General features: G+C 29.3%; 1 protein-coding gene across 4 annotated transcripts; it reads left to right on the forward strand.

Moving 5' to 3' along the window:
• Nucleotides 1–15,598: 15,598 nt before the first annotated feature.
• On the forward strand, nt 15,599–21,873 carry LOC111287278 (U4/U6 small nuclear ribonucleoprotein Prp31 homolog). 4 transcript variants are annotated; one of them, XM_089759880.1, is made up of 8 exons: nt 15,599–15,817; nt 15,924–15,989; nt 18,429–18,589; nt 18,789–19,681; nt 19,800–19,870; nt 20,161–20,263; nt 20,420–20,495; nt 21,144–21,873. In XM_089759880.1, exons 3-8 carry the CDS (start codon nt 18,479–18,481, stop codon nt 21,249–21,251), a joined length of 1,362 nt encoding a protein of 453 aa, XP_089616006.1. In that variant the 5' UTR covers nt 15,599–15,817; nt 15,924–15,989; nt 18,429–18,478; the 3' UTR covers nt 21,252–21,873. The 4 variants fall into 4 exon arrangements, with proteins under 4 accessions (XP_089616006.1, XP_022733427.1, XP_089616004.1 ...); XM_022877692.2 differs by having other exon boundaries at nt 18,452–18,589; XM_089759878.1 differs by having other exon boundaries at nt 18,452–18,580; nt 18,780–19,681.
• The last annotated feature ends 476 nt before the right edge of the window (nt 21,874–22,349 follow it).

A 22,349-nucleotide genomic window follows, 5' to 3' on the forward strand; every position in this document is an offset into this window, starting at 1 on the left:
TGGGAGGCCTTGTTGGCTTGTCTTTTCTTTTATTCATTTTCCCTTGTTTAGCTTATTAAGAGCATCTAAAATCTTGCTCAACTCATTCTTAATCTTTTCATGTGCTTTCTCTAACTTTTCAAATCTGTGAGAATTTTCTTGCTTCATCTGTCTGGCTCTGGCTCTTGTGTTATATCAATGGACAGGGTTCTCGCTAGATGGAGCTATCATTGAACCTTGAATATCATATCTTAGAATTAGTAAATTTATATGACTATCTCATGGTTACTTTGTTAAGTGTAATGAGTGAGAATGCAATGAATGAAAATACATGTATGCAAAGAACATTTACCTTAAGATGGTATTTAACTAAAAGATTTCACTTATTCCAAAAAACTTTTATTTACATTGAGTTTATCATCTTATAGTTATAACCATAAAATCGTTTGATCTGCTTATATTGGGCTTTGGCTTGCTCGATGAAGTTTAACAGATGCTGTCCATGTTCTCCTACTGGGGTCACCACTTGTTTCAATACCTCTGCCTCTTCTACCATCTCTCTTACCTTGCATACCCTTTTACAAATTTGGGTCGTTAGGTGCTTAATTTATTTCTATCTTCCTAAGTTCTCTCTTTTACCACACCAGACTTGGTATGATAACTCTCTATGCTCTCTAACCAATGCAACAATATGGTCTTTTTGTTCATTCAACTTTTATCTTAGCCTGCTTAGATAACTATTCAACATGTTATTTTCTGTCCATACTTGGGTACTTTTTTCTTTCAATTCAATATACTCTTGCTTCAATCTTGCATTTTCTTCAGTCAGCTCAACAATGATTATCCCTTTGGCCCTTTCTCTCACACATAACCTTTTATGTTCTTAGTGTAGCTTTGCTAAGTCTTCAACAGCTGTATCACGTTCTCTAGCAATTTTGTAAACTTTGGCTTCATAACTTTCAACTCTATCTTTTCACTGGTCTTTTTTTTCTTAAAGCCTTTGGATTTCTTGCTTTAACTTATCCTTTTCAAACTTAAATTCTTTTGTTGTAAGCTCTAATTCTGATAATGTCTCTCAAGCTTTTCTCCTGTCAGTGGTTGAAAGCTTTCATAAGTGAATACCATTTATTATCTTCACTTTGCTCTCCAAAGTAAATACCCTGGAATGACTTTATCAGTAAAAGGTCCAAGACTCACTCTTCGAGGATTTTTTCATGCTTTAATCATCTCATTCATCCTCTAAAATGCTTTTGGCTTACTGTAAGAGAAATCTAACTGATGAAGCCCACGTATCATAAGAATGAACTATTCTGCCCTAAACTACATTTTCACTAGAAGTGGTGCATAATTTATCACTCCCATAAACTCAAAAGTGGGACCACTGTATTATCCCCACACTAATACAACATAGGTTCACGATTCATCCTCGGGGCCAACCATCTTACTTTGAAACTGGTCAATTTTTGTAAGAAAGTTATCCATTCTTTTTTAGACTTTTGTTCTGACCACCCACTTTTACAGAATTTCTTGATCAGAGCTTGATTACGGACATAAAGCTTCGAGAAAACACATTTTCTCCATTCGAAATGGCTTTTCATCCATAAGTATAATAACTGCATGCAGCCTATAAAATGCCCTCCATTCTGACGATAGTAACTCAAGGATCTAATAGTCTCTGCTAATATTATCATTGAAGGATTACAAATATTGATCATATTCTCGAAGAAGTCAACCACCGCTATTTCAATGTAACCTAAAACTTTTGAAAATATCACCATTCCATATATAGCTAAGGCAAATACATTTAACCCTTATTTTTCGTTGGCAGGTTACACTAGAAACTTATGAAAGAACTTTCAAGGTAGGCAAACCTATTCTTGTTTTTTCTTTGTATGAGAATCCATAACTTTTTTGTCTATCACCATGAGTTGAACTAAACCCTTACGAAATCTTAACTTATATTTTTTGACATATATCTTATCAGGAGCCTTGAGGTGTAACCCCAATAAAATCAAATATTCTTCGATGGTTGGTGTCATATCAACTTCATTGAAGATGAACACTTGTATGCAGAATCCCAGTTAGGCTGCAGCTTTGATTAGTTGATCGTCGATAACTACTACAAGAAGGTGTGCTATATGCCCGTGTCTCTGGCAAAATTGCTCTTATCTTGACGGACTCATCTTCTTTCATATATCAACCAAATCCTCTAGATTATTTTGTTTAAGGAGAATGGATGTTTCTTGAGACAAGGTAGAATCATGTTCAATTGGTAAGCAATCCTCCTTCTTCAGTTGAATCTTTTCTTACTGGTCTCTTACTTCGTTGGATGACTCACAAGGTGCTAATACAGATGAAAAACAGACTAGTCGTTCTGTGGAGTCCATGAAAATTTTTTGTTGAAAATCATCTTTCAAGCAAATATTTTTATGCAACTTTATGATATGAGCATGAACCAATACAAAAGAATAAGAGAAAAAGTTAGTATGCCCAAAAAAAAAAGAATAAATAAATAACTAAGTAAATTAAAACATCACACATAATAAGATAAATGAACCCTATACTTTTGGTTAATTCTAAAAGGGAAGAATGATGGCTTTATCTATAAGTTAGGCATTCTTAAAGTTCACTATATGTAGTTTAAGGTTAAAGTCTAAAGGTTCCTAAATTGCTTCTTACATCATTGTCCATCACAGATTGGTAAGGCACCCTAATCCTTACCCATTATAGGCTACAAGCGAAAAAGGTTCGATTTGAGTGGGAGTATTTCGCTAGCCACTACGGAGGCATTAAACCTCACAAAAGTAATAGGTACTTTACTCCCTTTTAGAGGGACGGAGCTCAGGTATAAAGCTCATGTTATACATGTGCATATGAATGACATAATTAATAAAGTAAATAAACATGAATGAATAAAAGAATCTATACAAAAAGTTTAATTTTATTAAGCTTTTGGATAACAAAAATTTATTTACTGGCCTGACTCTCAGACATCCCCAGCGGAGTCACCAAACTATTATAACATCTAGATTCGGGGATCCATCGCTAGACATTGACTTAAAAAAGTCACCACCAATCTTTTTTATTTAGGTGCGATTAGCCACCTAAGGAATCTATCCTTTTAAGAAACGTCTAAGCCTAAGGGTCTCTAAAATAATAGGTTCAGGTCTACTAACTAGAACAAGATTCGAGAGTACGGTTACGTGTGAGAAAAGTTGTAGCACCTTTACAACGCCCATCGAAAGATGGTACCAGCTTAATTTTATGTTATCCAATAAGCCTAAAAATTTATCAAGTAATTAATTATTGAAAATTATTCTCAATTGATTTTAATACTTTTAGCAAAAAATTAAAAAAATTCCCTCACCTCAAGAGTATGCAAGAAAACTATTATTTCACTTGCAGAAGCTCCATCGTCGGATTATTTAACATTAAAAAAATTCAAGAAACAAAAAGGAAAAGAAATAAAATAAAAAAAATGGTTCAGCTTTAGATATAAATCCTTTTCTCTTCAAAACTCATTGCTTTTGTATAAAGAAAATTGATACTTTCAACTTTTCCCCAAAATATTTTTCTGAAACTTTAATTTCGAGAAAAATTGATACTTTCAAATTTTCCTAAAAAAAAACCTTTTTTCAGAAAATTATTTTAAAAAAAAATTGATACTTTCAACTTCTCATCAAAAATATTTTTTAGAAAACTTATTTTCAAGAAAAATTGATACTTTCAACTTTTCTTCAAAAATATTTTTTAGAAAACTTATTTTCGAGAAAAATTGATACTTTTAACTTTTTCTCAAAAATATTTTTTAGAAAATTCTTTTTAAGGAAAATTGATACTTTCAACTTTTCCTCAAAAATATTTTTTCGAAAAACTTATTTTCAAGGAAAATTGATACTTTCAACTTTTCCTTAAAAATAATTTTTTTTGAAATTTTATTCTCAAGAAAAATTGATACTTTCAACTTTTCCTTTAAAATACTTTTTTTGGAATTTTATAAATAAAATAAAATAAAATAAAAATAAAAATAAAAATAAAGGTAAAAATAGAATGAAATAAAACAAAATAAAATAAAAAATACTAAATAATTCTAATCTAATCAACAAATAATACTAATAATAATAATAATAATAGTAATAATTAAATAAAAATAAATGAAAAAAAAACCTTGAAACAGCTCGGCTTAACGGCTCGGCTCGACTTGAGAAAAAAAATGGCTCGAAAATGTGGCTCGATTCGGCTCGGCTCAGCTTCGAAAACGGCTTGCACTCTGGTTACATGCTAGTCAAATGCGGGTTGACGCTCGGGTCGGATCGCCCGATTTTAAAACGCACGGATCTTTTGAGAATAGTAACACCAAAACAATATTATTTTCAAACAGGTATAAAAGGCTATAACCTCTGTTTTCAGCAGATCTCCCATTCTTTTTCTCTCTTTTCCCTTCTTTTCCTCCTCACTCTCTCTGCCCAACCGAAGAACTCTGGTTAAATCTCATCGAATTCTAAAAAATGTCACCAAAATATAAGTTTTTCGTCGAAAGTTCATTGAAAAGTTAGTCGATTTATGAAAATAGTTACCGAAAACTGGGTAGCTAGCCAAAAATTTCAACTGATGCTGAAAAATTCATCGAAAAACTCAAACTTCATCGAAAAATTCAACCGAAATCTGAAAATTTTTCAAAAATTTCCAGAAAAAAAATCGCCTAAAATTTAAAAAAACTTCCCATCGATTCCTAGAGCTGTTTTAACGCATCAAAACATTTTTTTAGCTTCTGTTTCTTCTATGTATGTTCCCTTTTCTATTCTGCTCTAGCACCTATTTATAGGGATTGATCAGAAGAGTTTCTGATCAATCCCAATTCCCTCTTGGATTGGGATTCAATTTTTTAATCTAATCTACACTTTGATTGAATCCCAAATTCACGGTAGAATTTTAAATTTTCATCCTAATCCCAACCGAATAAGAAAAAAAAGAAAAAATAAAAATAAAAATAATATAAAAAATAAATAATAATAATAATAGATAAATAGTAATAAAAATAAATAAGAAAATATATATAATATATGTTAATAAATAAACAAATATATATGTATATTAATAAATAATAATAGTAATAATAAATAATAAAAATTTAGAAAAAAAATAAAAATAAAAAATAAAAATGGGCCTATCCATTTAGACTAGACCCAGTTGATCCGACCTGGACCAAATTGGGTGTCTATAATGGTCATTGTTTTTTACCTCTACATTGTTTTTCACATAAATCTTGGTGTGCTTTATTTTTTCTACGTTGTTGATTATTGATTGTTATCTATTACTGTGAGTTTATTGTGATATGTTACTTTTGTGTTGTTGTGTTTGTTGTTTAGGCCTAACAAGTGGTATCAGATCTATGGTTATTTTTAAAACATTGATACAAAAGCAACCTAGAGCAGAAGTAAATTCTATTTGAAATTATAGAAGGTGATATAAGTTCCATGATAAAATTTATAATATCAAATTATTCAATTTAAAAGTCTATGATGGAAGATTATTTATATTACAAATATTTGTATAAGCCAGTATTATGTGATTTGGCTAAACTAGCAAATATAAAAGATCAAAGCTGAAAAAAGTTAGGCAGAAATAAGCTTGCCATAATTAAAAAATAGGTTGATATCAATGTGTTTCATCATGTAGTGTAAGAGATAGATATTCACATTATTTGGAAAAAAATTGGTAGTATTGTATGAGAGAAAATATGCAAGAATAAATTTATACTTGTTAAAAAATTACAACTTTACAGTATAGGGCATAAGGATGGGTGATCAATTACAAAGCTCTTAAGTGATTTTTAAAATATATTTAATTGAATGACTACTATAGAGCTTAAAATAAATGATGAAATGAAGACGTTATTTCTTTTGGGTTTATTGCTGATAGTTGAAATACTTTATTTATGACTATTTTTAATTCAGCTCCTAATTACAATGTGACATTAGAAATGATAAAGGACAATATACTTAATGAAGAAGCAAGGCAAAAATATTCAGACTCTAAGAATCAAGCTCTTATCATAAAGAACAGGGATAGAAACATCAATAAATGTCAGAACTCAAAAAGTCATAGTAAATCTAAATATAGATCTAAGACTAAAGGTAAAGTGAAATGTTACCATTATGGTAAACCTGATTATTATTGCAAAATGTTGAAGTAAAAATAAAAACATAAAAAAACTAAAAGTTAAGATGATGGTAATGTTACAACAATGAGTTCATATATTGATTTAATTACTTTGATTTGTACACATTATAATTGTAATCATGTTGGTGATCTCGATATTGAATGGATAATTGACACAAGAGTCGCATATCATTGTGTTCCTAAAAATGAATTATTTACAACTTACAAAGCATGAGATTTTGGTTGCACTAAGATGGGAAACAATAGTGTATCACAGATTGTTGGTATTAGTGATTGTTATATGAACTAATATGGATTGCATGTTGACTTTGAGAGATGTTAGACACATTTCGGATATGAAAATAAACTTACTTATGATTAATGTCTTTCACAAGGAAAGATATGAGAGTCTATAAAAGAATGGGCAATAAAAGCTTTTTAAAAGATTTATGATAGTTAAAAGGAAAACCTATGATGCATAACGTACAATATATGGATACAATTGAATGGCAACTATATAAATGTCATTGAAAATAATGCTTCAACAAATATGTGGCATAAAAGACATGAGCAAGAAGGGGTTATAGGTTTTGAAAAAGCAGTCTCTTATTTTTTTGACTAAAAGTATGTCTCTCGATTTATGTGATCATTATTTATATGGCAAATATCATAAAGTTTTTTTTCGTAAGTGTTCTTAGAAAAAATTAGATTAAAATTAATTCATTCTAATGTATGTAGTCCTATTGAGATTGAGTCATTAGGTGATAACAGGTATTTTGTTATTTTTATTAAAGATGTTTCACATAAGACTTTGGTGTATATATTGAAAAACAAAAGCCAAGTATAACAGTATTTTCAAAAATTTAATGCCATAGTGAAATACATATCCAAAGACTTTGAAGAATATTGTTCAAAGCACAGGATTAGGCATAAAAGATAGAACCTAGAACACTGTAGCATAATGGTGTAGTTGAAAGAATGAATTGTACTATTATGAAAAAGGTCAAATGTATACTAAGGATGATAAAAATATCAAAGCCATTATTTGGTGAAGTAGTTAACACAACTTGTTATTTGTTTAACAGATTACCATCAATTTTTTTGAGCTTTTTCAAAAAGAATGTGAATAGGAAAAGATACTTCATACTCTTACTTATAAGTTTTTAGGTATAAAGCATTTATGCATGTGTAAAAAGAGCAAAGGTCAAAGCTTAACAATAAAACTATACAGTGTGTGTTTGTTGGATATAGTGATGAAAAATTTAGCTATAAGGTATGAGATCCAGTGAAGAAAAAGATAGTTAGAATCAAAGATATGATCTTTCATGAAAAAAAATTATAACAAACCTTGAGAAGGATAGAAGATTATATGAGTTAATGTTGAGTGTAATATTTCAATACCAATTGGGGTTTTACCTTAAAGAGTTGCATATTATGAAAATGAGCAAGAGACATTACTTAGGGATACGAATGAGCCAACCAAAGTTAATGATGAGCTAAATGCAATCAGTTTTGAGTAGGAGGAGTAATTTTCTTTACTAGAAAATGTTAAGTAGGGTGAGTAGTCCTCTCTATTAGAGAGTGTTAAACAGAGAGAGTTACCTTTGGTATTAAGTAGTATAGAGTCTCAGCCTAGGAGATCTACCATAGAGCATCGACCATCCACTAGGTATCCAAGTTCACATTTTATGTAGACCACCAATAAAAGGGAACTAAAAAGCTTCCAAGATATGTAGACTATTCCGAATAAAGAGCACTAGTTAAAAGTAATAAAAAAAGAAATAAAGTCATTGCAAAAAATAGTACATATGATCTTGTTAAACTTTCAAAAGGGAGAATGTCGTTGAAGAATAAATAGGTGTTCAAACTAAAAAAAGATAATAATAAGTTAGTGAGCTATAAAGCTCGATTGATGGTAAAAGGCTTTTTTCAAAAATCCAGTATCGATTTTGATGAGATATTCTTTCTAGTTGTAAAGATGAGTTCCATTCAAGTTGTACAGAATTAATAGCTAGTTTGAATATTGAGCTTAAGTAACTTGATGTCAAGACTACATTCTTGTATGGTAACTTGTAGAAGGATATTTATATGGATCAATCTGAGGGTTTTGAAGTCAAATAGAAAAAGCATTTAGTTTGCAAATTGAAAAAAAAAAACTTGTATGGCTTGAAATAAGCTCTATGACAATGGTACAAAAAGTTTAATTATTTTATGGTGAGTCACAAGTATGAAAGGACAGCAATGAATCCTTATGTGTATGTCCAAAATTTTTTTTATGGTAATTTTATTATTTTTTTATTATATGTTGATGATATGTTTATTGTAAGATAAGATGCTTATATGATTTACAAGTTAAAAGAATAATTGTCTAAGTTTTTTCACATAAAAGATTTAGGTCTAGTAAAGCAAATTTTCGATATGGATATTATCCAAGATAGAAAAGCTGAAAACTGTAGTTGTCACAAAAAAATATTTTGAACGAATACTTAATAGATTCAACATGCAAATGCTCAATCAGTTAGCAGTCCACTTGTCAATCATTTTCATATAAGAAATCTTGTTCGATGACTAAAAAAAAACAACTAGCTATGTCTAGTATTCATTATTCTTCTATAATTGATTTTTTTATGTATTTTATGATTTGCATATGGCTTGACATTACTCATACAGTTAATGTAGTAAGCAGATTTCTTTCTAATCCAGGAAAAATTCACTAGGAAATAGTGAAATAGATTTTGGATATTTGAAGGGTATCTAAAAAATATATTTAAGTTATAGAACTACACAATCAGTTTTAGAAGGGTTTACTGATGCTGACATGGTAAGTGATCTTAATGGTAAGAAATCTATGTCAAAATATTTGTTCACTTTTATAGAAGAAGTTGCATCTTGGCAATCTAAGTTACAGAAATGTGTTACCTTGTCAATTATAAAAGTTAAGTATATAGCAATAACCAGAGTAGATAAAAAAATACTTTGGATGAAATCTTTTTTTTCTTGATTTAGGGTTGACTCAAAAATAGTATGTGATATTTTGTGATGGCCAAAATATATTAGATTTTGAGTAAGAATACTATATATCATGCTAAAACGAAGCACATTGATGTTAGATATCATTGGCTACATTCGATGATTGAGGAGTAAAAGATGTAGTTAAAGAAAGTCCATATTGATGAAAATACAATAGATATGTTGATTAAGATATTTTTCAGGAAAAAACTTGAGCTCTATAGTAACTTGGTCGGAATGGATTCTTTGACCAAGGTAAATTTCAAATGAAATTGTTATGATGATAAATCTCCTTCTAATTGAGTTAGAGAAGGAGATTGTTAGGAACGTGGGGTCCAACCTTATCATTTTTGGCCAATTAAAGGTCATAGGCCTTAGTCTTTTAATTGAGCCCTAGATAATAAATAAAAGTGGGGCCTACTTAAGCATAAAGGGTAGTGGCATTGAAAAGAAAAGAAAAAGAAACTAGAAAAAATAGAGAGAAAAGGGAAAAATGAGAGCTATCAGATGAACAAAAATCAATCTGTGATTCGATTTAGTTGAAATTTTGTTAGCAAATTCATGATTAAGTGTTCTACATTTTAAATAGTGAAGATTAGGTTTGAAGCTTTCTAAAAAGAAATTCAGAGTATATTTATTGAGTCATTTTTTTAGTGAGATTTCTTTAGTTATCTTTCTAATTGTTAGTTAGCTTTAATTTGAGTTATAGGAAAATTTATTTGATAATAGAGATTTTTTTAATGATTTGTGATTTTTTTCTCTACAATATAAGGTTTTTTATTTAAATCTTGATATATTTTATTTTTTTATGTTATTAATTATTGATTATTGTGTATTATTATAAATTTATTATGATATATTATTTTTTATAATTGTATTTATCTTTTCAATTTCAATAATAATAAAAAAAAGATCAAAAAGAATATCAAGGTGAATTTTGTGGTCATTTTGACATCGATAAGTTGTGGCCACTTTCGATGTATGATAATGGCAGTGACGATCATCAATCGATTTTTTAAGCTTTGTGCAATGGACAATTGAAAAAAAGAAAGCATAAGACGAAAGGGAACCTTGAGAAGAAGGTAAAAAGCCACACCATCATGCATAGACAATATTTTTAGATATAAAAATGTCACATCATCAATCTACTTTTATATAGATAAAAAAACTTTCGTTTCAACAATTTAATGATGGACTTTCGAAAGAACAATTGGATTTGAGTTGGATTTAAGGATAGGACAAGGTAGGAAATGCATAAAATATTTTTTATTTTGTTTTTTTATATTATATATTTTTTCTTTATATTTCGTAAGTATTTTATATTTATATTTATATTTTTTTAGGTACTTAATAAGTATAGATAATTTTATATTTATGATTTTTAAAAAAATAAAAAATAAAAAATATTTTTTAAGTTTTTTTTTTATTTTTATTTTCATATTTAAATAATTTTTATAAATATGTATTTTTTTAAATATAAATTTATTAGTTTTTATAAATTTAAAATAAAACTTATATTATTAAATAAAAATTAATATATTAAATACATAAATATATAATATATGTACGAAACAAATATTATATTTTTATTTTTATATTTATTTTTAATTAAAAATTTAAAAACATAATCATCTTCCTCTTCATTTCTATTCCTATTAAGGATAAAAATCAAATAATTTTTTAAATTTGAATAAAATTGACATCTCTAGTTGGATCTATTATAATGTTGTTGATGATTCTATTTTTTTGGATAATTAATATTTTATTCATACAAAAAAAGAAAAATTCTACTAAAAATAATTTTTATAGAAATTTAACCTTGTAAAATAAAAATTTAATCCAACAATCTTTATTTTAACTACGATAAAAAAATTTATTAGCAAAGGAATACCATGCAGCCGGTAGCTCATGACGTCCTTCACCACCTGTAAGATGGAATTGCTATAATCATTTTGCCTACAACATATCCTTTTATTTTTATCCAACCAAACACCATAAATAAAAACATTTTATGCAATTTTAAGGATTATAACCAAAAAAAAAAAAAAAAACTTTGAAATTAAATTGGATCTTTAAAAAAGTCAAATTATATATCCCCACTGATGACTTTCCTGACCTGGCCTTCGGGTCATTGATCGCAATTCTCTCTCTCCTATTTTGGTCGACAAAAAATAGGGGCCCTCAACATAGATTGATTGGTTTATTTTTCACTTGTCTTGCCAGATTTTTTTTTATAATAATTCTCAAATAATATTTCAAATTTTACTGAAAAATAAAATAAATCTATGATATTTTATTATATAGTTATAAATTTTTATTTTATTATATTAAAAATTTAGTGATATAAAATATTTAATTTTTTATTAAAAATTTTTTATTAAATGATTTAGTTTATAAAAAATGTTTACTTAAATTTATTTTAATAAGTTGAAAGATAAATATTTGAAAAGAATGTTAGGTTAAAATTTTTGTTTTTTAAATAGAAAATTTTTATTAATGAAATATTATTCATTCATTTTTAAATTTTAATAGATATAATTATAATGAAATAAAAATTTATAACCTTACTTTCATATAACAAGATATTAAAGATTTAGTTATACTTTTTTGGTAAAGTTCAAAATTTTATTAGGATATTAATTTTTTTTTGTCTTTTTTCCTTTCTATACTTGACTAATTGGTAGGCTGGCTCTTGGCTATTCATTTGGATTGGTTGAATTTATAATTGTGCCATTAGGTTTTTTGGTAAAGTGAATTTGAGAGGAATGAAGTACCACTAATTAATTATTATGCACGTTTGGATTTATGTTTCAAATCTCGACGCTTAATTTGGCTGAATGCACCATTTTTAACGCCATGGAATCATATATTAGATAGTTATTGTGAAGAGTCGAATTGTTATAACTCTTAACCACAGTCCATTTTTTTTTCTTTTTTTCTTATTAAAGCACAGTATAGTGGTCTTTGGCCAATTATTACCTTTTGCTTTTGTTCTTTTTTTTTTTTTTAAATTAGATTACCTTATGTTGGTTGATTTCTTGAAGAAAATTTTATGGTGATTTGATTATTCTAAAATTAAAAGATTTTCACCATTTATAACTCTAGCGATAATGAAAATAGGCAACAAAAAAAGGAAGGTTAGATGATTTTCTAAGTTAAAAATAGCTTAAGTGCATGAAAAGTAAAAATAATACATTAGAAGATAAATGATAAAGCATAAAAAAATGAAAAAGATAAGGTAATTTTTAAAATTACATGATTGTAATTTTTAGAACCAGTTTTACATATGCAAAACTTATATTTATACATGAAAATTTTTTTTAAGTTCTTAATTTAATTATTGCCCAGTAACTTTCTTCTCTTTGCATACTCAATAATTGATAAAAACTGTTTGACAGAAGGCTCTCAATTCTATGTAATTGCTTGATGAATATTTTTGTCAAGAATATTTGAATTCCTTACCTTGAAGCTAAACCTCTTCGAGTGCATGAATGTTAATAACTGTTTTAGATGAAGGCTGAAAAATCTTCACTAACGCTAAACTTTATCCTCCACTAACCCTTTGTTTTAGCAGCTTTTGTAGATACTAGAAATTATATTGAAATCTCCCTGATTGAATTTTAGCCTTGCCTCAACCCTTGTGCTAAACATCCTTCAAGCACCAAATGCACATATGTTGATAATTGTCCATATCAGTTACCAAGCTAGATTTTCTCTAGCAAAGGTTAACGATCATGGAATTGTATTCAGATTGGATTATCTAAGGCTTAAATTTAATTTAAGTCCAAGTATCATGGATATTTTCTTTCAATCAGACCCTTAATAATATGAATTCAATGGTCCCATTTCGATTTGAGCTCCAATTATGATCAATCATTTTAACTTTGATTACTAATTAATCACTTTTAACTCAATTAGAATTAATTTTTTGTATTGAGTTGGACTTAATTTAGACCATTAGACTAATTTTTTTTAGCCCAAATTTTATAGATGATTTTTTTTTTAATCTTAAACATTTTTTCTCTTTTAAGAAGGGATTTCCAGGAAAATTGGAGAATGACATCTAATCATGACCAATGATGTATTATTTACTAATAATAGGGATTAGCATGATCCAAGGTTAAGAAAATAAGAAATCAATCCATGGACCACCAATTCACGCGACCCTCAAAATGTTGTAACTTGGATTGATTTATGCCTTCTTTGGACCAAAGTTAAAATCAATTCTATAGTTTGATGTAATCCAGGATTGAGCCTGGATCTAATTATGATTATGCCAACTGGTTAAGTTTTGGTGTCCCTAAATTCCAGGTTTGATGTAACTGACATTACCATAATTGTATAAAATCATTGGCATATGACTCCCGTTGTAGCTCAAATGGTTCAATTTCTTTAGTTTGAAATTCCAAGTTCGACTCCTGACGGCAGAAGATAGTTTTGCATACTTTCATTTGTGTTTATTTTGGATTAGGAGATAGCCCAATGGCCTGCCCAACACTAGGTGTCACTTCTCAAAACTTTGTTTATTATGCCTAGTCCAGGATTATTTCCTTTATTTATTGTAATGTAACGCAAATAAGTTTGATAATCTTACCCACAAGAGGAGAAGGTTTGGATGAAGCATGACAGTTGGGATTTTCTTCTCTATTACTTGTTTCCTGATAACTTCCAATCGCTACTCATGGAATCCTTAATTGAAAAAGAGAACTTGATTTAATTGAACAAACAACAAATAAGCAAAAACTATATCAAGACATCAATTAAACATAGTTGAAGCTTCTCCAATCAAGATTTCAATTTTCAAATACAATGCCTTAACAAAAAAAATCAATGTCAAGCAAATTCAAATTTATTTCAATTAAATGAAACACTTATTAACCATTGAACCATCATCCCTTGCAAAAACTCATAAGAAGCACACCTTGAATCAAATTTTAGCTCAATCATCATTTTTATAAATAGTTAATGAAGAATTTATATCCATGAGACTAATTAAATTTGGAAAAGATAATCAACGTTTCAAGTGAGTTTCAGCCTAATGTAGTCAATTCTTTATAGTACGAAAGGAAAAAGATTACCAGACCTATATAAAGGCCCAATCACTTGGCAATAAATAAATGGCACAAAAAGTAGAACAATTTAAAAAATATAAAAACCCAAAACCAGAAACTTCTACTTGTTTTTGCTCTTAATCGAACTTTCTAGCCAAGTTAAATATGAAAATAATCCTTTTTTTTTTTATCCTACACTTTTAATCAATTCAATATTTATGTAAATAAAATGTATAATTAAATATTTAAAATTTTATTTTGTCATAAATTTTAATACTTCAAACAAATATTGTTATTTAAATTATTAACATGATATTAATAACCAATAAATTCATAACACAGATAAAAAACGTTTGGTTTTTATCACATCATAGTTATCACATTAAAATTACAAAAGAATTTAAAAAAAAAATCTTAAAAAATTTAAAAAAGTTCTAGGAAAATTAAAAATAAAAAATAAAAAATTACAAAAAAAATGAAAAAATTCCAAATATTTAAGAGAATGAAAATTTTTATAAAATTCTAAAAAATTTAAAATTTCAAAAATAAATTATTAAATTATAAAAATAGTAAAAATTTTAAAAAAAGAAAAATTATTAAAAAAATTTCAAAAAAATAAAACTACAAAAAATTAAAAATTAACATTTTCAAAAAATTGAAAGTTTTTAAAAATCCAGGAAAATTTAAAATTTTGAAAAATTAAAAACAATATGAAAATAAAATTTTACTCTTTAGATCTTTTTTTTTTTTTTGTTTTTCAGATTTTAAAATTTTTATTTCTTAAGTTGTCAGATTTTTTTTATTAGTATTTTTTAATATTTCAAAAATTTCTTGGATTTTATATATTTTAATTTTTTATATTTTATAAAAATTTTGGAAATTTTTTACTTTTTTTTATTTTCTAGAAATTTTTAGAATTTATTTTTTAAAATTTTAAAATATTTTTTTAAATATTCAAAAAATTTTATATCTGTTTCTTTTTTTGACTTTTTAAAATTCATTTTTTTGAGATATTCAAAATTTTTAAAAAATTCTACTATTTTTTAGTTTTCAAATTTTATTTTTGAATTTTTTGGAATGTTTAAAAAATGGTTAGATTTCTTTTAAATTTTTTTGTTTTTTTAATTTTTCAAAATTTTATAATTTGTAATTTTTCAAAATTTTAAAATATTTTAGATCTTTTTAAATTAAGTAATATTTTTTAATTTTTTTCGAATGTTGACATGACAATAAAAATATGATGATAAGGAAACATTTTTTATATTTAGCATGATTTTACTAAATATAAAGTTTAGTAATTTAAAACATCAAACATCAAAAAAGTTTCTTGTAATATAAAGTTCACCTAAAACGCAAATTCAAAATAAACTTCGTGGCCTGCTGGCCAAAATAGTCGTAGGGAGAAATACGGCTGCGGTTCGACCCAGCCTCTCCCACTCCCCCTTTTTTCTCTGCCGAAAAAAAAAAAAAAAAAAAAAAAAAAAAAAAAAACTTATCGTATTTTTTGAAAACCCTAGAAGACTCCTCGCGAACAGGGAAATTTGAAGATCTAATTTGTTTTCGCTTATCTCCTTGGCCAGGGTTAAACCCTAGAAGACTCCTCGCGAATCCAGATGGTTAGTTTTCTTCTTATTATAATTTCCTTTTTGCCTTTAAGTTTCTCGGAACGCTTATTTTAGAATTTCTTTTCACCTTCTAATTTTTTTACTGGTTGATTTACAGGCAACTCTAGCTGATTCATTTCTTGCGGACCTTGACGAATTATCGGACAACGAAGCTGATGTTCTTGTGAGTCTGTATGAATTTCAGAGTTTTTTTCTCAACTAAGGCACTCATTAACCTAATTTACTAAGTTAGAGTTGTTTTAAACATAATTCCTAAATTGTGGTAGTATGTACATATAGACTCCACCTCAGATAAAAAATAAAAAATATTTAATTAAGTATAATCCTCTCAAAATTCAATTGGAAAGGATTTACTCTTCTTCTTTATTATTAACAGAGATCAATCTTTTGGAATTTTAAAAAAGAAATCAATTTCAAGATCCTAAAGCTCTAAACACTAAGGTGGGATAGAAAACCCATCTTTATCCAGGAGACTAAACTGGGTTATTTGATAATAGGAGAATTGAGAGGATATCAGACTCTGATAATGGTAATTGGGTTTCAATTCTAGCTAGTGGGAGATCGAGAGTGTTTTTATCAATAGGGGAAAATGGTTTCTTTAGTAAGAGCTTAGGTATGATCAATTATAGCTATATTAGGTCTATGATTGATTTGCTCTTATTAAGGGAATGGATCTTATATATATTTTATTACTTTGTGGTAAATGTTTGGTTTCATGAGATTTGGTTGATAATTAATTGATGTTATGGGGTGGATTTTTGGAATTTGAGGCTGTAAAGCAAATTTAGGTTTGCTTTAGGTGGTGATGTTTCATTTCAATAATTGTGATAAATTTGATAGGTGATTGAGTTAGCTAATTTGGCAGACAACAGATTGAGTGCAAAAGAATTTTCGTGATGATCTTGGGATGGAAGTGAACTTTGGCTTGGATGATGGAAAATGATAAGCTTCTAAGGCAATTGTATTTAATTTCTTCTTGAAGTTTGCTGCGACCCCTGTTTTCTGGATCAACGTCTGGATCATTTTGAGTGCTATCTCGCAAAATGGATATTGGGATGTTGGGAGGTTGCATAATGAGGCTTATGGAGAATATCAATTTGCTATGCTGTTTTCTAGACGTGTCAAGAAAAGTTGCTATAGAGGGAATGATTTGCTATGTCCTCAATACTATCCCTTTTTTTATCTTTAGTGGAGTCAAAAGTATCATGTATGTTCTCATGACATGTCCCTTTAAAAGGTTTGAGTTTAAGGTTGGTTTTGAGTTAAAGGAAAACAATGTAAGGCAATATGTGTTGGGGAATTAAGGGATTATTCTAGTTGAGTTTTTGGAATGTTTTTTTTTTTTTTTGGATTGCTTGGTTTACAAGATGTTAATATTGCTGATATCTAGGTAATTATAATGGTGCTGCAGGTTTTTCAAAGTCTTCTTGGTTTAAAAAGTGTTCTTTTTTTTTTTGCTGATTCTCACTCAATGATAGCATTGTCTTGGGTCTATAAAGTTTGAATTCAGACTTTGGAAGAAATGGGACACTTGAATGAGATTGATAAGCTTAGTAAGAAGATTGGAGTGAATTGATTTTGTTCATATGTTTAGAAAAGCTAATGTTTTGCTAACTCTTTAGCTAAGTTGGGTGGATTGAGCTGGTTTCTTTTTTGTTTGGTTGTAAGCTATTTTGATTTTTAGAGGAAGATTTGGTATGAGCTGTTGTTGGCTTATTGAGTCTTTGTTTTGCTGATCTTTTTGAATCAGGCTTTTATGTATTGTAATTGCTGACTTTTTATGAATAAAAATGATCTTTATGGTTGAGAAAAAAAATTAGAAACAGAAACCAATATAGTAGATTGTTTTACTTTATTTCAAAACCTCACCCACATCCACAAAGTCTATATCTTGGAAATAATTTGCTTAATGATGATTTTTTGCTTTCACTGTCAATGAAAGAGAACCATTCAAATGATCTATTCAATGGGTATTTTTATTATTTGAAATTTTTTAAGGTATCTTCTTCTTATGAAAGAGAATTATCCATTGCATACAGGAATTGCTGGATTTAGAAGGGGAACAACAAAGCTTAATCAAGAGTGACCTTAAATTGTTTTGTATTTGGATTTTTTTCGTTATACTTTCTCAATATTTAATTTTTGGAGGCTATTATTTCATTCTTAGCCAATGTCCTTGCTGTAGGCAAAAGATAAAAATGAAAGAGAAATTAAATAGTCAAAGACTCACCGAAATCGCAGGAGGCTAGAGAAGAGGGGGATGGAAGAAAGAAAAGTGATGTGGAATTTTTTTGCTGACAAGGATTTAACTGTATAACACTACACGCTTTTGGGAATAAAGTCTAAAAGTACACCACTCAAGGAAATAAGATTACAAAATACCTTTGTTTGGGAAAAAACCCTTGAATTTCAGTTTTTTTTTTTAATTGATAATTAATATTAATAGTTGTTGTGAGTTGAAATCATACTTCTCTTTCCTGTGTGAATTTCAGCTTTTTTTTTAATTGATAATTAATACTAACAGTTCTTGTGAGTTGGAATCGTACTTCTCTTTCCTGTGTGAATTTCAGCTTTTTTTTTAATTGATAATTAATATTAACAGTGATATTCATATCAATCTCTTAGGAGGAAGAAAATGATGATGTCACAAACATGGAAGAAGATATTGATGGTGACCTGGCCGATATCGAAGCCCTTAACTACGATGATCTGGACAGTGTTTCGAAATTGCAAAAAACTCAGAGATACATTGATATAATGCAGGTTAGTTTCATGCCTTGACAATTGCTTTTGTTTTCTTATTGGTTGTTGAAGTCTTATATTTAGCATACTTGATTGCTTTGTATCCTGTTATTATAGAGAGACAAGCTCTAATTTTGTGTGTAAAAAGATTTACTGAATTTTTGTGTGCTTGAGTTTGTCTTGAATATTTCCGTTCTTAGTTCTGTTTAACATAATGCAGAAAGTGGAAGATGCCCTTGGGAAGGGTTCTGACTTTTCGAATCAGGGAATGGTTCTGGAAGATGATCCTGAATATCAGCTGATTGTGGACTGTAATGCACTATCGGTTGATATTGAGAATGAGATTGTTATTATCCATAATTTTATACGTGACAAATACCGGTTGAAGTTTCCCGAGCTTGAATCACTTGTGCATCATCCGATTGATTACGCCCGTGTAGTGAAAAAGATTGGCAATGAGACGGATTTAACCCTGGTTGATCTGGAAGGACTTTTGCCTTCAGCCATCATTATGGTTGTTTCAGTTACAGCTTCAACTACTAGTGGCAAGCCACTTCCAGAAGATGTTCTTCAAAAAACTATTGATGCATGTGATCGTGCTCTCGTTCTGGATGCTGCAAAGAAAAAAGTCCTTGATTTTGTAGAAAGTAGAATGGGATATATTGCACCAAATCTTTCAACTATTGTTGGAAGTGCTGTTGCAGCTAAACTTATGGGTACTGCTGGAGGTCTTTTAGCATTAGCCAAGATGCCTGCTTGTAACGTTCAGCTGCTTGGTGCAAAGAAAAAGACCCTTGCGGGGTTTTCTACTGCAACATCGCAATTTCGTGTTGGTTATATTGAACAGACAGAGATTTTTCAAACTACACCCCCAGCTTTGAGGAGTCGTGCTTGCCGTATCTTGGCTTCAAAAGCCACACTTGCAGCACGTATAGATTCTACTAGAGGGGATCCATCGGGGAATGGTGGAAGATCTTTAAAAGAAGAGATCCATAAGAAAATTGAAAAGTGGCAAGAACCACCTCCTGCAAAGCAGCCTAAACCGCTTCCTGTTCCTGATTCTGAGCCTAAGAAAAAGAGGGGTGGCCGTCGGTTAAGGAAGATGAAGGAGAGGTGGCTTTTTCAGTTTGATTACTTTAGCATGCTAATTTATTTTTATCTTATTGTTGTTATTTGTTTGTGCAATTTGCATTTTGTTTGTCTGACAAGTATATATATTTATTATTTTCAGGTATGCTATAACAGACATGAGGAAGCTGGCAAACAGGATGCAATTTGGTGTACCGGAGGAGAGCTCTTTAGGTAAAACATTGACTTGTCCATCTTCTGAAGAATCAAAATCTTGAAAGCCCTGTTGTGGGTCTTCAATAAGCATGCAGGCTCTAATCATGCAAATACATGCATGCCTAAGTATTTCTCTTTTTCTTTCTATCCATGAAATTTCTAGTTCTGAATCATGTTCATGTTACAAGGAGTTAATTTCCTATCATATTTCTAAAAGGTGGATAGTTTAGTAATTTATTTGAGGACCAAGAACCTATTTCCCACTATTTTCTTACTGTTTATTTATTTATTTATTTATTTGATACTAGGTGACGGACTAGGTGAAGGTTATGGAATGCTTGGTCAGGCTGGGAGTGGCAAACTGCGTGTATCAGTTGGTCAGAGCAAACTTGCAGCCAAAGTTGCCAAGAAGTAGGTTTTCCTGTTCCTGTTATTAAGACTATAAGTTTGGAAGTCATTTGTTGTGTTCCTTGATCAGTTAGTTTTGTTCAATAGTTTAGGTATTCATTTCTCGAACTCAACCTTTCATGTTGCTCTTGTGGGTTTTTTTTTTTCTCTTTACGTCAGGTTCAAGGAAAAGCGTTATGGAAGCAGTGGTGCTACTTCCGGACTGACTTCAAGTTTGGCATTCACACCCGTGCAGGTAATTAGCTTCCTCTACTTTGACCATAAACTAACAGGGATGTCAGTATTCTGTTGTATTTTTTATTACATATTCAGCATAGGAAATATTTGAGAAGTCTACCTGCATTGCTTTTATTAGGTGCAAGAAAGGGTTTAGCATTTAGATTTCAATGTAAGGGTGAAGAGTTTATGTTAAAGCTGTTTAAGTTGCTTGAAGTAGAGGTGAAATTACATGAAAACCTGGATGAGACTTTCTTTAGGTTGGTGATTTTGCATTCTTGACTTTAGTAATAGGAGAGGGTTCTGGTGATGTGGAAAACCAAGGAAAATGGGGCTGGGTTTCGGTTATTTTGAGGCACATGGCATATGTTACATGTAGTAGTATGTTTGTAGGCATGTAACTAATTTTGGAGGATTTATCTTTTAGCCTGATTGATGTATATGTATTCTATCGCCTCATATGAGGCTGACTGGCTATGTCTTGGGATGTAACTTTGATCCTTCTAAAATTTAGAACTATAACTTTTGATGATGGTTTTCTCTATTTTCCTTGGAGAGTAGGAAGGGGTTGGCAAAAGTCTTAGGTTGAACTTATTTTTATGTGAATCAAACATGCATTGTTTTTTGTCTGTGTATGTCGGTAATGATTGGCGTCTTTATTCTCAAGGGGATTGAGCTCACAAACCCTCAAGCTCATGCACATCAGCTTGGCAGCGGAACTCAAAGCACTTACTTCTCTGAGACTGGAACATTTTCAAAGATCAGGAGAACGTAAATGAAAGAAGCTCCTTGCTGATTGTCACATCATCGGTCTAAGGAAATCTATGAAAATTGTGAAAGCATCATGATTTCTTAAGTTATAATTTACCCGATGTTTGGTTATGCTTTAGTTACCCTTTTGATAAGAGTTCAAAAGACTGCTATAAAGACTAATCTTTAGCTTAAGTTTTAATTATATACTTTAGTGACACGGAATGTCTGTCCTTCATGCAAGCTGCCATTCATTTTTTCCCAATTATCTTTGAAAACAAGTGTCGTAGCCAGGGAGCAAGAGAGAGATCATGCTATGCAGGGTTTTATTTTTTTATTTTTTTTCCTTGAGGTGGTTAGTTGGTTTTGAATATTTAGATTGTAACCTGTTGAAGTTGTATGCTTCCGTTGCCACCTGAGACACATTGCACGCAAGGGCAATGATGGGGATACCCATGGTGTCCCATTGCATCACGATTTGAAGCTTTTACTATGTCACTTTTTAAACAGGAGAAGCCTTGCAACCTAGTACAAGTGCTTATGAAGTTGTTAATTGTTGCATTTGTTTGTAGTCTAATTTAGCCTTTGAATGACATGGTCAAATATAATGAAATGTGTTATAAACCTTTAATTTTTGTTTGTGTCAATTCGAGTTGTTCAATTTTTAAATTTGATTTTAACATTTTGATTTGAGTCAATTTAAACATATTAATTGAATCGAGTTTGTTTAAATTTATTTGGAATTAATCATTTTTGAATCATTTTTATGAATTCATAATTAATTTAATTTTATTATTGAGACAATTAGGAATTAACATTTAAAAGTTCAATTAAAAGGCTTAAAGTACGAATGTAAGCTCAAATTCATTTTATTAGAATTAGGACTCATCTTGTTTTTTGTATCGATTATTAAAATGCAATTCAAATATTTTTTTAGGATATTGATTTATAAGTAGAATGGGAAAGGAATTTGTAATTTAATAGAAATCAAATAACTCAATATATTCAACCAATTATATTCAACCAAGAAAGCAGATTATATATAAGCAAGCATAACCGTTCAAATTTTGTGATTTAATGAAACTCAAATAGCTCAATATACTTGATTAGTATATGATAATTG

Source organism: Durio zibethinus, chromosome 4, assembly GCF_047325235.1.
Source record: "Durio zibethinus cultivar Kanyao isolate XHJ-2024 chromosome 4, ASM4732523v1, whole genome shotgun sequence".
NCBI classification, from domain to species: Eukaryota; Viridiplantae; Streptophyta; class Magnoliopsida; order Malvales; family Malvaceae; genus Durio; species Durio zibethinus.

Excerpts from the sequence above, each read along its gene's own strand:
- LOC111287278 (XM_022877692.2), top strand. Across the intron at positions 19,871-20,160 it reads ACCGGAGGAGAGCTCTTTAG|GTGACGGACTAGGTGAAGGT; the intron begins GTAAAACATTGA and ends ATTTGATACTAG. Across the intron at positions 20,496-21,143 it reads TGGCATTCACACCCGTGCAG|GGGATTGAGCTCACAAACCC; the intron begins GTAATTAGCTTC and ends TTTATTCTCAAG.